Genomic DNA, 17,754 nt, shown 5'->3' on the forward strand with positions numbered 1-17,754 from the left:
TTATTGTGTCTACTTCCCTTTTTAGTTCTAGTATGGTTTTGTTCATTTCCATCACCTGTTTGGATGTGTTTTCCTGTTTTTCTTTAAGGACTTCTACCTGTTTGGTTGTGTTTTCCTGTTTTTCTTTAAGGACTTGTAACTCTTTAGCATTGTTCTCCTGTATTTCTTTAAGTGAGTTATTAAAGTCCTTCTTGATGTCCTCTACCATCATCATTAGATATGCTTTTAAATCCGGGTCTAGCTTTTCGCGTGTGTTGGGGTGCCCAGGACTGGGTGAGGTGGGAGTGCTGCGTTCTGATGATGGTGAGTGGTTTTGGTTTCTGTTAGTAAGATTCTTACGTTTGCCTTTCGCCATCTGGTATTCTCTGGAGTTAGTTGTTATAGTTGTCTCTGGTTAGAGCTTGTTCCTCTCGTGATTCTGTTAGCCTCTATCAGCAGACCTGGGAGATTAGCTCTCTCCTGAGTTTCAGTGGTCAGAGCAGTCTCTGCAGGCAAGCTCTCCTCTTGCAGGGAAGGTGCCCAGATATCTGGTGTTTGAACATGCCTCCTGGCAAAAGTTGTGTTCCACTCACCAGAGGTCCTAAGATAGCATGGCGAGTCCTCTAGGAACCTTGGGGGTGTCCGCTGACTCCGCGCCCAAGGTGACCCGGTGCTGGCGCCTACCGGAAGGGACTTGTGACCCTCTAATGCATTTAATTATACATCTATTTGATCTGTTTTGCACACTGTCAAACAGACAAAGTGTATTCAAATTCATTTAATAACTTACTGATCATATGCTGGTAGCATTTTATAGAGCCATTGAGATATATATAAAGTAGGACCTATTCTCTGTATTTAAAAGATATTCTAGAACCTAGATTCTAGGTGAGGAAAGATGATAGTACACTTGAAACACTGTGGAGAAATTCTGGGAAGTTGACTAGGTAGTACTCATCAGTTTTCCAATGAAATCCTGAAGGGCAGGGGAGAAAAGATGGGAAAGGCCTCTTCCATTCACTACTGTAAAGGAGTAGGGAAAGCTCTGGTCCAGACCAGAAGCCAACAAGCAGATGCCAGGCTGCTTCTGGATCCTGGTGCAGATGTTCACTACTGCTGGTGAGCTTCTAATGCTGATAAACACTCAGCATCTCTTTTCAGCAAGAGTCTTTCTTATGTCTTTGTTTGTGGAAAGAACATTCTCTGGCTATGGAATTCTAGTGAAACCATTTTCACTCTGCCTGATTATTATTCTTTTGAAGCTAACCTATCTTTTCTCTGGCTGCTAAGAGACTTGTCTCTGAAGCAGGTGTGGTGGTGCTCACATGTAATCCCTGTACCTGGGAGCTGCAGACAGGAAGCTGAGGAGTTCCAGCGTATTCTCAGCGGTGGCAGAGAGCTCCAGGGCAGCCCAAGCCTGTTATCCACACAACACAAGCAGACAAGATGCTTTGCCTTTTGAGGCTCTGCATTTCACTAGGTGGCACATCAGATTGCCTTTAACTTTCCCAGCTCGGGGTCTACTTGACTTCCTGGCTTGCTTGGACTGTGGCGTCTTATAAAATTCTTAGACTTCTTGGGTAAATTTCTTCAAGTGTTGCTCTGCGTCTCTCCCTTTCTGTGCACCTGAGAGCGTGCATGCTAGATATGTTCATCACTTTATGGCTCTAAGTGTAATTCTAGATAATTTTTAACTTTTAAATTTTCATTAATATTTTTTTGTTCAGCTTTATTTCAGTAACTTATCTAGTTGTTCTTTCTCATATTCCCAGGCTCTTCACTAAACATTTTGAATGTTGTTACATGTGTGTGCACATGATGTGTATGCATGCATGCATGCAAGGAAACATGTAAAGGCCAGAGGTTGATGTAGGGTGTCATCCTTAATAACTTCTTAGTGTTATTTTGTGAGACAGTCTTTCATGGAACCTGGATCTTACTTTCAGTAGGAATGGCTGCAAGCCCCTGGGATGTTTGTCTCTGCTCTCTAGCACTGGGTTGGCAAAGATGCACCACCATACTCAGCTTTGACATGGGTGCTGGGTTCGGAACTAAGGTCCTCATGCTTGAGCCTCGTGAGCCACCTCCCCAGCTGTGGATTCTATTTGTGATTGTTCTAGGATCAGGAGCTGTCACCGGGCCTGCTGTTTATTCCTACTCTAGCATATGATATCTTGAAGTCACTTAAAAAAAACTTCATTATTTTTATTTTTAAGATTTATTTATCTTATGTATTATGAGTACCTTGCCTGAATGTAGGCATGTGGACCACATGTGTGCTTGGTGCTCACAGGAGCCAGAAGAGAGTGTCAGTTTCTTTGGAACTGGAATAACCCATGGTTGTGAGTCACTCAGTGGGTACTGGGAATTGAACCTAGGTCCTCTGGAAAAGCAACAAATGCTCTAAATCGCTGAGCCATCTTTCCAGAGGATAGCACCACCTCCTACCCCCTGTAGTCACTCTTCACAGTGAGCTCCTATTTTCCTTGTGGGAAGTCTTTAAGGTCTGTTATGAAGGTGATACCCTCAAAATAATAATTGTGTTTTCTTCTTTCAGAAGTTTAAGGCAATATAAGAACTGGACGCCCTTAAACTAAACTTTTGGGTTAAAGCTTTTTAAGCCCTTCAAGTAGCGTGAATGTGGGCTGTGAATCTCATTAAAGCTGGCTTATAACTACATATTCTCAAGAAAGACTCACTGCCTTCCCTTCCAATACCTGACACAGTTTGGCTAAGTGTCAAAGACCAAGATAGGCAGTTTCCTCACTGACAATGGAGGATTATTTCTAGTTTATTCTAGATGTGGTCTTTGGGGCATATAAGTCCTTGTAGGTGTGTGCGTGTGCGTGTGTAGATTACCAGTTTAATTTGTGTAAGTCTAAGATTCCAGTCCAAGGGCATAGACTGGAATGCTGATTAACCACCCTCAGGTGAAAAGGCAGCTCTAAGGCTGTCCTTCCACTTAGTTGAACTCTATATTTACACAGCCCCTGGTTTACTATCTCTTAAGTTTACTAGTTCCTGGTTAGCATCAGAAAGTTGATTTTTTTTAAAGAATTCACTTAATACTTGTGTTGTTTCAGGTATCTTTAGTAGGCACTGTATTATTATGCTACTAGGAAAGACAACTTCCATACATACTTTTAGGATCTTTTGTCTGTGTTCTTACGTTCAACCAACCTCTTATTTTCTCATATTAACCTTGTATTATTGTAACTCCCAAAAAATGAGTAACCTTTCTTCACACCTCCCATACAGTTGACAGGTGCTGTTACTAAAGTTTATAAACTGCATCTGTGAAATCATCAGACCTGATGCTCTTGGAGGAGCTAGAGGGCAGTAAACTTCTGATTAGTGATTCAGAATTCTTAAGGTTACTGTTTTATTCTGACTTTCTATTTCATCTTGAATCAATTCTAACAACATGTTTCTAGCAAACTAAATTTTAAAATGTGTTAGCAGCCAGTTATTCAAAGCATACTGACCTCCAGTGTCAGAGGTTATAACGGCCTTCCATCCAACCTGTTGGTTTTTATTTTTTTATTTTTAAAATCAGTTTTATTAGAGGTTTTGTCTATTTCCTGGTTTTTGGTTTCTCCATTAGGGTTAATTTCTGCTATTAAAATTATTTTCTTTCTTTTGAGTTTCTCTTCTGGGTCTTTGAGTTGAACCTACCTACTTTTAGCTATCTTTGTTGCTTTATAAAGGTGTGCCAAATGTTGATATCCTATAAATGATATCAATGCTTTGTCAAGCAGTCCTAGATATTTTATAATTTTGTTGTGCTATCCTCTCAAATCGGTGACTTATTTAGGGAAGCATTTTATTTTTAGAGTTTGCAAGCACATTTAAATAACTTGTTTTGAGGATGGAGAATGGAACTGTCTATCTAGTCTTCAAAGCAGTTTCGTCATTGCTGCCCGGCATTTGGTCAGTTCTTGCAGAAGGTTCCATTTATACTTAAAAGGACTACATAGTTCCTACTTCCTGGGTACAGGGTTGTTTTGATGTATTAGAAAAGGTTGGAATTAGGTTTTCATAGTTTCCTGTGTTTGAGACAGTCTCCCTATATAGCTGAGTCTGACCTGGAACTTGCAGTGCGGCCTAAGGAGGCCTTGCTCTGTCAGTCTTCCTGAGGTGACAGATCTATATTTATCCATTTTGAGAACAGTGATTTCTTTCTCTAGTTAAACGAGTCAATGCCCTCCACAGCACTCGGCTCTTTCCTGCATTGCATGCCTTCTTTCTAGGTTCACCTCTTTACTGGATGCAGTGGATTAAAGATGACATAGAGTATAGAGATGGGAGGCTCAGGGTGTGGACGACATTCTAGCCTTCATACTCATTCTTCTGTCTTTCTGGAAATTTAATTATACAAGGGGAGGGACTGAGCTTATTCACTATCAGTTGAGGCAAAGGAATGACTGTGGAGACCACAGAAAGCTACTGCATAGATTCGCCCTTGTGGTATTTGCCTATTGTAGCCATGGTGACGTACAGATGCAAATTAATTTTTTTTACAAGGAAAATAGATTTTACAAAAGATAACAATAAAGAAGAAAACATACAATAAAATTTCCAGAAGAAATAGATATAAAGGAGCTAAAATTAACACGTCCTAGAATGCTGCTAGTTTATCAAACCTGTCAAGAACAGCAGTTAGGAACAGAAATCTGTTCTTTAAGGGAGGGGAAAATAAAAGCTGCATTTTAAAATAAAATGGGAAAATAACCAGATTTAACTTATAGACAACATTACAATCAAAGCAACAGCAAAAATTAGAAAGAATTGTCATGAATCATTGGTAAAGTCCAGCCGTTTACAGCACTGTGAGGCTGACACATAGAAGCTACGGTCTTTGTTTGTTTGTTTGTTTGTTTGTTTGACACAGGGTTTCTCTGTATAGCTCTGGCTGTCCTGGAACTCACTTTGTTTCTTGTGTAAATCCCTTCTGGCCATTTGCTGTTCACACACAACACACGGACGCATGGCGCATGGCTACAGCTACAGTCAGCTGTTCCCACCTCTCCCCTCCCTCTCTGGCCATGCCCTACTTTCCAGCATAGATTCAGTTTATCTTTTCAGGTACGGTACGTCATACATCTTGTTGAAACCACAATGGCAGTTTCCCCTTGACCTTAATGGTAGAATAAAAAGTTTAAATTTAAAAAAGTAATTCATCTGGGATACTGTGGGACCGTGAAAGGCAGCCTGTTTTCTGGTAGAGCTAGCTTTAAATCCTGGAGACCCAGCAGGTGTTCCTGCAAAGGATGGAAAGCCCGTTTGCCATGCTCCCAGATGCTAGGGTCCTGACACAAGGCCTCAGCTCCATAATTCTGTGGCCATCAGTCACCCAGGGCAATGCCCCAAGCTCCTGGTATTCTGTCATGACTCCACCCCCACAGTTACCTGGCAACAGTCAGGTATGCTCCTCCCCACGGTTACCTGGCAATAGCCAGGTAGCCCTGGACCACTGTAAAAAGGGGCTGTTTGTCCCCTCCTCCCTCTCTTAATCTTACTTACTCCTGCTTTCTGCTTGCTTCTCTCTTGCCCTCTTGCTCCCCCCCCTCCTCATTCTCTTCTCCCCTCTCTCCACGTGGCCTTGGCTGGCCTCTAATTCTCTACTCCCTCTCTCTGCCTTTCTCTACCTCTACTACTCTCTTAGCTCCACTTCCCACTATGACAATAAATGCCTTTAAAACCATAGACTGCCTCTTCTCATTAGACCCACCGTGGGGAACAATGGAGCAGGTCTTCCTCTAAAGAGCTGGGTGTCTAGTCTCCCGGGGAAGGCCTCCCTGCATTCCCAGACATGGCTTCCACCAACCTAAGCCACCGAGGAGCAAGCCAGAGACACTCCAATGCCCACAAGAACCAGCTGGACCTCTCTTCCCTGCCCTTTTCCCTTCCTCCCCTGGGCTAGAGCCTGTACCGGGTCCCCACTCTAGTGGTGTCTGCGGTGCCCAAGAGCGAGAACCTGCTGTGCCTGACCTCCATGCAGGCCCGGGGACCCTGAGCCAACTCCGGTGGGAATCTCAGACTGTGCTTTCCCACCCCCGGACTGGGGTCCTGTGGCTTCTCACAGCCCGATGCCAGCCCCGAGTTGTGGGGTGCTCAAAGTCAAACTTCCTGAGTCCACTCCCATAAGCGGGCTCTAGCCCTATGGCCGGCCAGACGTGGCCACCATTTTAACCGACAGGATACAATTGTTTTAGTCAAGTTTTTTTTTTTTTTTAAAGCAGGAATAAAATTTTTATTGCTCACTTTGAATATATACTGTTCAACTTAATTAAGAAAAATGACCTAAAAAATAAATCATACCTGTGTTCTCCAATGTATGTTAATTATGTTAAGAGGGAATCTGTGGATTATAAAGGACATTTAGAAAGGAAAATAATTACCTTTGAAGCAAGGTTGTCTACTAAAGCAATCATAGAATTCTTAAACAAGGTGGCAGCGGTCAGAGGCCTCTTGGTCACCTCTGTAATGCTGAGCTTGCCTTCGGGCCACATATTCTTCAGCACAGGATTTGAGCTGAGAAACAGAGAAAGAATGAGTCAAAGCTGCATTTAAATAAGGGGAATAAAAAAGGCAATCTGTGCTGTCAAGTGAGTCCTAGGATCACGGTGCACTGCACACGGGATTCACAAAGCCCAACTGGGAAAACTGTTGCATTAGAAAACTATGGTCATACCATGAGGAATATTGTACCACAGACAATTTTCAAACTGTAGCACTTTAAAAAAATTCTTTAAACTTCTTTAAAGTGACATCCATTAAATTACTATGTAGATATTTTGCATAGATAATGTGGCTCTTAGGAGATACACATCAATATGTATCTTATTGTCTTAGTCAGGGTTTCTGTTCCTGCACAAATGTCAGGACCAAGAAGCAGGTTGGGGAGGAAAGGGTTTATTCAGCTTACACTTCCATACTGCTGTCCATCACTAGAAGAAGTCAGGACTGGAACTCAAGCAGGTCAGGAAGCAGGAGCTGATGCAGAGGCCATGGAGGGATGTTCCTTACTGGCTTGTGTCCCCTGGCTTGCTCAGCCTGCTCTCTTATAGAACCAAGACTACCAGCCCAGAGATGGCACCACTTACAAGGGGCCCTCCCAACTTGATCACTAATTGAGAAAATGCCTTACAGCTGGATCTCATGGAGGTATTTTCTCAAGGAAGGCTACTTTCTCTGTGATAACTCCAGCTTGTGTTAAGTTGGCACACAAAAGTAGCCAGTACATTTATTTTATATAAACACACACACACACACACACACACACACACACACACACACACACACCTGGAATGTTTTTTTAATGGCCAAAAAAAAAAAAAGTCTCTAGCAGGCAAATGGTTCTCATGTCCTGGCAGACAATACGGAAGGGAAAACATTTTCTACAGGTAACCAATACACGGCTAGGGATATGAACATAACTGTTCTGATAGTCTCCTAGCAGAGCCATCCACAAGAGCTGGATTTATTAACACATTCACAGGTAGTGCTAGTGGTTCTAGCACATTGATATCATACTAGGGCTACTATGACCTAAAAATGCACATTAGGCCAATTCCATGTTGAAACCACAGATTTGTTATTTTACTTTGTGCAGGGTTTTTTTTCCCCCCTCATAAAATGTTTGTAGTGCCTCAAGCTGTGATTTTCTTCCATCTCCCTTTGGGTGCTTTGTGCTTTAAAATAGCTGGGACTGGAAACGTCGTTTCACTGGAGGACCTTTTTTTCTTGTCAGATTGTTTTTCCTGACAAATTTGGGGTTAGCAAAGACAATAATTAACAGGCATTCACTGCTAATTGTATTTATTCCTCCACCACCTTGCCCATTTTTCTTTGTAGAAAACTGAGTTGGTTCTCCAAAGCACACTGTGAGTGTGTTTCACATCTGCCCAAAACGATCACTCTGAGACAGAGGACTGGATGATGCCAGAGGGCAGAAGGGTGATGTGAGGTTGGCTGTGTGCCCAGAGAGGGCAACACTAACCACCACCACCACCACCACCACCACCACCACCACCACCACCACCACTGTGGAGGACCAATTACCATCAATACAGCCAGGAAACAAATTGGGATAGTGTGATCACTGTATGTCGCTAGCCTGTCATTTCCAGTCATACCCTAATAAAAATGTACACACAAAAGCGCACTATGATGGTTTGTATATGCTTGGCCTAGGGAGTGGCCCTATTAGGAGGTGTGGCCTTGTTGGAGGAGGTGTGTCATTGTGGGGTTTCCAGACGGTAGAAAACTTCTGTGTGTACTTCAAGAATTCTTACATGTGCCAGAAGACTGTGGAGCACTGTGGTTTGGACCTAGGCAGTTTCTAATCCAAATTCTTCCTCTACTTTAATTACTGTTGGCTGTAACTGGAGACTACTCTCATATAATGCTGTAAGTGGAAGGAAGGAGGAAGAGGACTAAAAATATGATTATATATCACATTAGAGTGATATAAAAAGAATCCAAACAGACATGGTCATTTTAAGAGAGAATTTTCAGGGCAGAAAGACATGTATATAATATTATCAAACTTTTTTTTTTAAGATTTATTTATTTACTTTATGTATATGAGTACACTGTAGCTGTATTTACTTTATGTAGATGAGTACACTGTAGCACCAGAAGAGGGCATCGGATCCCATTACAAATGGTTGTGAGCCACCATGTGGTTGCTGGGAATTGAACTTAAGAACCCTGGAAGTGCTCTTAACCTCTGAGCCATCTCTCTAGCTCCAAAGAGTTGTATTGTTTTGTTTTGCTTTGTTTTGTTTTGCTTTGTTTTTTGTTTTTTTGTTTTGTTTTTTTTATAAGATAGCTTAAATACTTGGATAATACTTGTGTGCTACCTGATATGGGTACTGGGAACTAAACTCCAGTCCTCTGGAAGAACAGCAAGCTCTCCAGCACCCCTAGATTTTTTTTCTTTAAAGCGAGAGAAATAAAGTCAGAAACATAGCATGTATAAAGGTAAGGTAGATGTGAACAACAAGAGGATAAGTAAAAATTCATGCACTCTGCAGACCAGCTGCCTGCTCCATTCTTCCGTTTACGGACACGTGTGCACAAAGTGAATATCACAGCATTCCTGTGTGCATGTGCAAATGTTGGGTTCTAAAGAACGAGAGATCCAAGGGCCACAATCACACATACAAAGAAAGGATGCAATCAGATTTTGAGAGGTTGGTTAGCCACAAAAACATCAAAAAGTGTGGGTAAACATGTCACATCTAAATGCCACCTCACTGCAAGGGCTTGTCCATTACAGAGAGACACATGACATAGGCAGCATAGGTGCAGACATTTAATCTTTTCACTGCTCTGGAAGATGATAAAATGGATTCACCTTGTCCCAGTCTCAGTTCCTTTGTTCTAACTCTGTGCTTACCAAGCATGCAAGCGGACTAGCTTCTGTGGGTAATATTTTTCATTGTCAATTAATAAGCAAGTTCCCACTGCTGTCTGGCTTCCCAAGCAGGTTTTTCCAATAGAAAACAACCTGTCAGACCAATGTAAGTAGTGCACCCTGTGTGACTGTTCAATATTTTAGGAAATATATCCGAGTGTTACTTCATTTCTACCCTGGGGCTGTGATCCTGGGCTACATTAGTCTACACTGAGAGGTGCTGCACTGTCAGCTGATTTTTCTAGGCCATGGTAAACGCACACAGAAAACAAATACCATTTTGTGTTCCTTTTAGGACACAAGCTTGACAGCATACTGTGACATTATCACTGGTCAGATGTGGTTATATATCCAGTTTAACATTTTCTACATAGAGAAATGCTAGACTCTGCCAGAAGTTCCTCAAACGGGTGCATACCACCTGACAAACGGAACACTGGCTTTCTTTCCTGAGAGTCATGTTCTCCTATGCCCAGCTTTCGCATGGATTTGCTTTCCTATTTCGATGTGTTTGCAACTTTCTACTGCTGACAGCTCTGTCCTCATTCTTTGTAGCTCTAGCATATATAGACAAACCATTTTAGAGCAAAAGATCTTAAGAGAATTATTTAAACATCTTGTGTCCATCTTTTCATTTTCTATTCTCCCTCAAGCCCATGTCAATCAAACATTTGTCTTGACCACTGCCCAGAAATCAGTATGCTAAAGAATCCAATGAGTTATCCCATGAACAAACACAGTTGGTTAATCTTGGCACCATTTCTGCTTTTTATTTGATATTGCTTATTACTGTTTTCTCCTGTTTTAAAAGAGATTTATTTATTTCATTTATATGTGCCTGAATATAGGCACATTGAATGTATGTAGTGCTTATGTAGGTCCAGAGAGGGTATCAGATCTCTTGGAATTGGAGTTTTAGGTGGCTGTGAGCTGTCTCATGTGGGATGTTTTGAAAGATCAGCAAGTGCTCTTAACTACTGAGTACCACTGTGTTGTTTGTTTGCTTATTTATTTATTTATCTATTTTCTTAAAGTACCCCCTGCTGGGCCTCTGTAACACTGGATTTGTTTTTCTTCTATCTTGTAGAGTGCCCTCAGTTTTTTTTGACTAAACGTTGGACCATTAAGGATCAAATATTTTTACCCTATTCTTTCTTTACTGTTATTTTTAAACCTACTTGTTCCTTGGGTAACTCTTCCAGTCTCACGGTCTTAAATATAATCAACATACCAACGTGGAGAGGTTCCTCCAGCCCAGCCTTTCTGGAGCTGCAGATGCGGTTCTGCCGTGGTCTACTGGGCATTTTCACTTGGGTGCAGTATAGACTTCCACATCCGAAACACACATTGTCTTACTACATAGGCTCTGGCATCACAACTGGGTTCTGGCTGCCTATCAGCTTACAGCTCCACTCTCCTTTCTGAATATCACCTGGTCTGACTCCTCCTCACCTTGTCACTGCTAAGCCAGCCCCAACTGGTCTCACTAGCTCTGCTTTTGCCGGTGACAGCATTTCTTACACAGTGGCACTAGTGATCCCCATGGTGCAAATCACAGCAGATCATGCTTTGCAATGCTCCCTCTTTCCATCCTTTGCCATTGCGTTGGCTCACAGACTATGATTCTGGTTCTGTCCATCTCTCTAAATTCATTGTTGCCACTCTCCCCATCTCCCACTGTTTTTAGCATATAGCCTCTTGCTGTCAATGCTCTCAGCAGATTCCTTCCTTGGGGCCTTGGACCAGCTCTTCTCTCGGCCTAAAATACTTCTCCTCCAGGTAGCAGTGTGGTTCCCCCTCACCCCCTTACTTCATATAGGTGTCTGCTTGATGCTGCCTCTAGTAAGGGTTATCCTATTTTTAATGCCTCCCCTGCACCTCTACTCTTAATCTCTTACCTACTTTTCCTGAAAGTTATTTACTTATTATTAGAAAAAGAGTGGCTTCTAAACTGACTCCCCAGCTGTACCTCAGAGCATACAAGGACATGTGGCTCAAAGGTAATTAATATAATCTTGTAATCTACTGAGGAATTACTTAGACTTAAACAAGTGAGCAGAGGTCTCTTTAACCTACAGAATAATGGTCAAGATGCCTTTTCTGTCTTCCCGAACCTTCTCTCCATACTGGGTTTAAAGTCCCATCTGTTGTCTGCTTTTGTTCTGTACACCGCCTTTTGTCTTTAGGTGGTTTGTGAAGGAATTCTCCTGCTTGGTCAGGAGGCCAGGCGTCAGCCTGAGAACAGAGCGGCTCATACCTGGGTGCAAAGACCCCGCAGTGGGAATCTGAGGAAGGAACAGTTTGAGGTGGACCTAAAACTTGACACCACTTGACACCAGTGACCTCTGGCCTAGCTTAGAAACTACTGGGGACATTGGTACAGGGTGCCAGAAGGCTAGTGAAGAGAGAAAGCAAGGAGAATCAAGGCAAACCTTACTGGTATTAGTAGCTCCTGCCCCAAGTCTACAGATTTTATAATCTTGAGGTCATATACATTTTTCATACATTAAGCAGAACAATGCAGAAAAGTCTCCTAAAATTGTCACATAAAGGAACCATGTGCACACACATACACCCTTCAATGTTTGTCAAAGAACTGGAAGTAAAGGCAAGAAACAGTCATACCTGTTATACATAAGGCGCTTGAAATCTTGAAATAAAGTATCTTTATTTTTGTCGATAAAACCGATGGCAGAATAGCTGAGGAGAGAACAGAGCATGAGCATCATCGCCATGTACGAGCCACACCCGAGCTTCCCTAGTGTGCACAGGTCTTCTGCTATAAGTTTTGCAATCAGATTACTGTACAACCAGTTCACTTAGCTCTGAGGTAAAGGCTAGATCTTGCACACCAAATAAAAGGGACTCTGCTCCTCTCCTTCAGAAGGAAAGTGAACACTAGTCCCACCATTCTAAGAATATCATTTTCTACTGGCTAGCTTACCTCGAGAAGATGACTTCAAAATAGATAGCTGTATGTATCATCCAGCACGCCTAAGATAAAAGGAAAACAGCTGCATACAGGAACTAAGTGTCCCATCCATGGGGAGGTCAAGTGACTTGCCTAAGTACCACTCAGTGTGCAGGGTATGAGAGAGTCCAAGGAGAACTGCAAAGGATGGTAAGAACTGGGTAAGCAGAGAGGAAAAGGACCGGCAGATAACGAGGAACAACAGGCAGGATGAAGGGCGGAAGCAGGCACATGCAGGAACATTACAGAGATGAGCCCACTATTCATCATCAGGAGGAAGGCAGAAAGTAAGGCTTTGAAAGTCCAGCTAAGAAGGCAGATGGTGAGAAGAGCCCAGGCAGGGGATCTATACTGCTGCAGTGACTGGAAAGTCTTCTACTGGGAGCCACACTGTGATGGGGTAAATCCAGGGCTCAGGATGAGTAGGTATGGGCTAGGTGACTGCACACAGTAACTCTAAACTCCACCTTAGCAGTTCTGCTCTCTTGCCCGCCTCCATTTTCTACCTGACAATCACTTCGATACTTCTCAGGCCCCTGACCCCGACCTTTAATTTTACATATTTAATTTTGCAAACAAAAAAATATCCCAGGTGTGCTATCCACAGGGATTTAAGGCCACCACACCCAAAATTATCTTACTGCCTGCCTAACCTAGATCTTTTTTTTGGAGACAAGATTTCTCCGTTTAGCCCTGGCTATTCTGGAACTCACTCTGTAGACCGGGCTGGCCTCGAACTCAGAAATCTGCCTGCCTCTGCCTCCCAAGTGCTGGGATTAAAGGTGTGCGCCACCACTGCCTGGCTAGATCTTCTTCTTAATACTTTCCTGTCATTCTTAATTGAACTCATAAATTGCCCTGCTCTTAATCTATTGTTAAACCCACACAGGTTGGGTTTCAGAGGCCACAGTACAGTGTTCGAGTCTCACTATGATTTGATCCATCTACTTTTCCAGGCATCTCCAATCTGCACTATGGCGAGGATGGTACATCCCTGCTACTTCCTGAATATTTTTTCACCACCCTTCCCACTTCATCCTATAAAAATAATTCCTAGCACCCAGAGCCCAGCAGCATCAGCCTCTCCAGGCATACACAACACCTAAAAATATTACAGTGTTTTCTTACTCAGAGTTTGTCACAACACTTGCTATGACTCATATGGAAATTATTATAACCTATCTTTTCTTATGCACACATATGGATATGTACACGTGTACATTTATGCTTAAATATATACTTAATCACATGCACATGTGTACATCTTGTATGAAAAGCACCTTGTGGCCAGATACCATACCCTGTAAAGTATTGGAAATCTAGAAGATAATCCATAAAAACCCAGCAGAGGACTGAAAGCTAAAGGAGACGCCTGAGGCAGTGAATGCCAGGTGGAACTCTGGACCAGGAGCCTGGAAACCTGGTTACTGCCTAGCTCTCCAATAATTACAGCATGAGACTTTGAGACAGATGTTTACTTGTTCTGTAGAAGCTGATTTCTCTATAAAACCGGAGGACTTGGGGGCAGAGGCCTCTGTCCAGCTCTGCCCTTACACCACCCTGATCATCAAACAGCAGCCTGGGATGAGGCTTAGGCTTATCCTAGTGAGAGGCATCTCAGTGGAGCTGGACTTAGCACTGTAAAACCTGGGCACAGGGTCGGAACTGTGGGAGATGATGACATCTTGTAATGATGGCTAGTTTGACAGAGGGTGGTAATTTAGAGTCATATAGTTTTATGATTCTGGAGTTTTAATTTAGTCAGAAATAGCTATTAAAGTTTCTTCAAATGTCTTTCCAGCATTTATAAAGATAATCATTTGCTTTTGTCTTGATAAATCTCTTCTTGTAATGGGTTATGTGGGAAGAATTCCTAACATAATAAATAAGGAAAAGGCAGAGTTCTTTAAATGATAAAGAACAATGAGGACTAGGGTTCAATGAAGAGTGAAACAACAAATTCAGCCTGAACAGTGACCCCGTACCAAACGACAGCCACACCACAATCCCTTGGGAAAAGAACTCCCATACTGGAACTTGGCAATGCTGTCCTCTATGGTAAGAGATGTGATTTTGTTAAGGATCTTGAAAGAAGGCACTAATCTAAATGCCACGAAATCCTTTTAGCATGGACGGGAGAGTTAACACTCAGGAGAAAGCAATGGACAGAGGAGGCAGCCATAGGAGGTAGAGCCACAAACCAAGGAATGTCCATAGCATCAAAAGGTGGAAAGGGGGGCAGAGTCTCCCCGAGAGAAGCTTCCCGGACAGGTGTAGCCTGCCCTCATCCAGTTTTCATCGTCTTGCCTCCTGAACTGGGAAACTAGGAGAGCTCACATGTGTGCTTCTGTGTTTGTTTTTGTGGTGCTGGGGCCTCACCTATGCCAGGCAAGCATTTCACCACTAAGCTACATTCCCTCGCCTAGGTGGCTGCTGCTTTAAGCCACCGGCTTGTGACAGTCTGATACAGGAGCACCTGAACCCTAACATAGCGAGATAATTTTCACACCACTTGGTACTTCATGTCATTTGCTATTTTTATTGTAAGGCAATAAACAGTTAAAAATAAGAATTCTCTTTTTAAACATTATCTGACAATAATAGAGTAAAACTGCTTCTGTGTGCACAGTTGCTGTAGCCCTGCAGACACTGGGTGCTCTGCAGTTCCTGGCCCCTCACTCTCTACTCTCCTATCTCCAGGCTTTCACTTAACGGTGCGAAACTTGCACACTGCCTCCTCCAACGAGACTTCTCCAGACTCCTCACTGCTCCCATAATGTCTCTGCAGCTAAGACCTTCCCTCCCTTCCTGTGACGTAGATGTATCTACTTGTATTCACTATTCTGCTGGCTTCTTATGGGCAGCACCCATCTTATCCGTGTGTCTACTGTAGACCCAAGGCAAGTGATACACTAGTTAATTTTTACTGAGTTCCAACCACACCAGGAAGTGCATATTGTCACACAATATACACTCAAACCAAATGTCTGAGAAGCAAGGAAGAAATGAAGCTATGGCACTTTCCTCAAACCAAAAGACTAAAATACGCTCGCTCATCTACAAAATGACCTCTCCTCCCGCCTCCACACACACATAAAAAGAAAAATGACTGATAGTTTCCTAGTCTTATTTCCTGAAGACAGGCTGCATGCAAATTATCATGCTAGGCACCAGAGTAAGATACTTACACCACGTCACCCGCATAATGACGGATTCGAAAGTCCCGATCAAACTCCAGGATTTTGTCTGAGGCACAGGTCTATGAGATAAAGGACATAAATCTGAAAAAAGGCATTTTCAACTTCTAAAAGTGCATTCTAACTTAATATGACCAAACATAACAAATTACAATACCTAAATAAGATCCCATTCTGTGGGGTTTGTTTAAATCCACGGCTGACAAGGTACAGGCTTTTGGCAGAGATTCATGCAGAACACAGCTAGTCCCCATTTGCTGGCTGCTCTAATAGTCGATCTGGGCAAATGGCTAGGTCTAGACAATGCATATGAACTGTGGTTATCCCATACCTAGTGTGGTGAGAGGTTGGCAAATGATGCCCTTTATTTAGTTGGATGTAAAGGATGGTCCCTAGCAGGTGGGGCAGACAAACAATGGATGAAGTATGGCTTTCTGAGAAACAGACATTGCCGTGCTATCATCTTCTGATGCTTGGATCTTTCTCTTCCAAGTTCCACTTGGGAGGATCACACTGAAGGCTTACTATCTGTGAGGCACACACATATCACAGTCCATATAATCTACTCTTAGAGCATAACAGTGTTTCTCTCACATACATGTTGAGGCTCAGTGAGGTAGACAGATAACACTACATCAAATTGCTAGTAAGTGGTATCCCTGAAAGGCTCCAGGAAACAGAAAGGGCCACGTGTTCGTGCATCCAGTGTCGTGGTTCATCTGCCTGCTGAGCTGGACTCCAGCTTAGGTGCTCTTCCCAGAGTTGAGTGCTGTATACAGTTTATCACCGACAGGGGCTACTCTGTAAATGGCAGGCTTTATATGTCACTGGATTTCTTCATGACTTCCTCCAACTTTCTTTGCTACAGTAGAGCCAAGACAGCAGATAAGTAAAATTCTACACAGTACCACTTAGAACTGCAATACTGGTACCACTGAGATGACAGTGCCCTACAGCACAGAATCCTGTCCCGGTTAGCAGGCTTCAGACGCTAAAGGAACAGTGTCTAAGAGGTTCACAAATGACGAATTATAGGAAGTCAGAGGCTTACTCTCTTTCAATAGTTATTTATCTGAGAAGGTAGAAAGTTAAATAAATCTGGAGTCCAAGGCATCTAGTGTAAAGGTGTCTCCAAAATATATCCTCCTCCAGAGCTCTCAAAGCTGCACTTTTATTTTTAATTGTGTCTACGGGGGTTTATGCAGTGTGAGTGTGGGTTCCTTCAGAGGCCAGAAGGGGCTCTTGGATGTCCTGGCTCTGGAGCTAAGGCAGTTGTAAGGTTCTTGACATGGGTGCTGGGGTCTGCACAAGGCCAGTCTGCACTCTTAACTGCCGAGCACTCTCTCTACACTCTTTCCCCTCACCTCCGCCCTTTTGAAATATTCTTTAATTTGTAAAATTCCTGAAGGAATAAGACTCAAATTATGATCCATTCTTACATTTGTATAAAACACAAAGCTGTGATTGTCCTCAACACACACACACACACTCTCTCTCTCTCTCTCTCACACACACACATAAATCCATTAACTTTTTCTTGTACTGTTATATACTTGTTTTAGCTTTTTATTTTAAAATATTTTATAGTTGTTTAGATCATGTGACTGCTTCTCCATGTTACTTTTAAATCAAAAGGAAGATTTTTAGCCCCAAATAAAAGTCACCAATCTTTTATTTAATAAGCCAGTAAGTCTGTCTGATCAGTTAGCAGTAACAAATGATACCTGGCTCAACATACAACCCAATGGAATTATTTAACTAAAAGGTATGAGGTGATTTAAACATCTTGACAGCTTGGCTATTTCATTTCTTTCCTTATTAGGTAAAATTCCTCAGAAGATGAGGGATGGCTCAGTTGGTATAGCGCTTGCAGCATATACATGAGGACTTGATTTGGATCCTTAGCAATTACATACTATAATTGGGTACAGTGATGCCTGTAATCCTAGTGCTAGTAGGGCAGAGACAGGAGGATACCTGATAGCTCTATCAGGGAGGTCCAGGCTCAGGGAGAGACCTTGTCTCACAAAATAAACTAGGTTAGTGGGATGGCTCAGTGGGTAAAGAGGCTTGCCACAGAGCCCGAGTTTGATCCTTGGAAGTTACATGGTGGAGAGAATGAACTCCTGCACGTTGTCCTCTGACTTTCACATGTGTGTCAAGGCATGCATATGCATGCACAC

At 42.7% G+C, this 17,754-nt stretch overlaps 1 protein-coding gene and 1 long non-coding RNA gene across 5 annotated transcripts in view; one reads left to right on the forward strand and one right to left on the reverse strand.

Annotated features, from left to right (window-relative positions):
- The window catches only part of Myo1d (myosin ID), a 297,930-nt gene that overhangs the window by 168,887 nt on the left and 111,289 nt on the right, over positions 1–17,754 (reverse strand). For 2 of the 4 annotated variants that reach the window (NM_177390.3, XM_006533585.1), the window contains exons 12-14: positions 15,563–15,633; positions 12,029–12,103; positions 6,381–6,513 (exon numbers count right to left, since the gene is read on the reverse strand). In NM_177390.3, the coding sequence (NP_796364.2) occupies positions 6,381–6,513; positions 12,029–12,103; positions 15,563–15,633 (279 nt within the window). Of the gene's footprint in view, positions 1–6,380; positions 6,514–12,028; positions 12,104–12,347; positions 12,513–15,562; positions 15,634–17,754 lie in introns of those variants that run through there. The other 2 variants (XR_003949464.1, XM_011249085.2) reach the window with 2 other exon arrangements.
- The window catches only part of Gm38907, a 57,261-nt gene that overhangs the window by 32,217 nt on the left and 7,290 nt on the right, over positions 1–17,754 (forward strand). The gene's annotated exons all lie outside the window — the stretch shown is intronic.

Source organism: Mus musculus, chromosome 11 (assembly GCF_000001635.26).
Source record: "Mus musculus strain C57BL/6J chromosome 11, GRCm38.p6 C57BL/6J".
Lineage (NCBI taxonomy): Eukaryota > Metazoa > Chordata > Mammalia > Rodentia > Muridae > Mus > Mus musculus.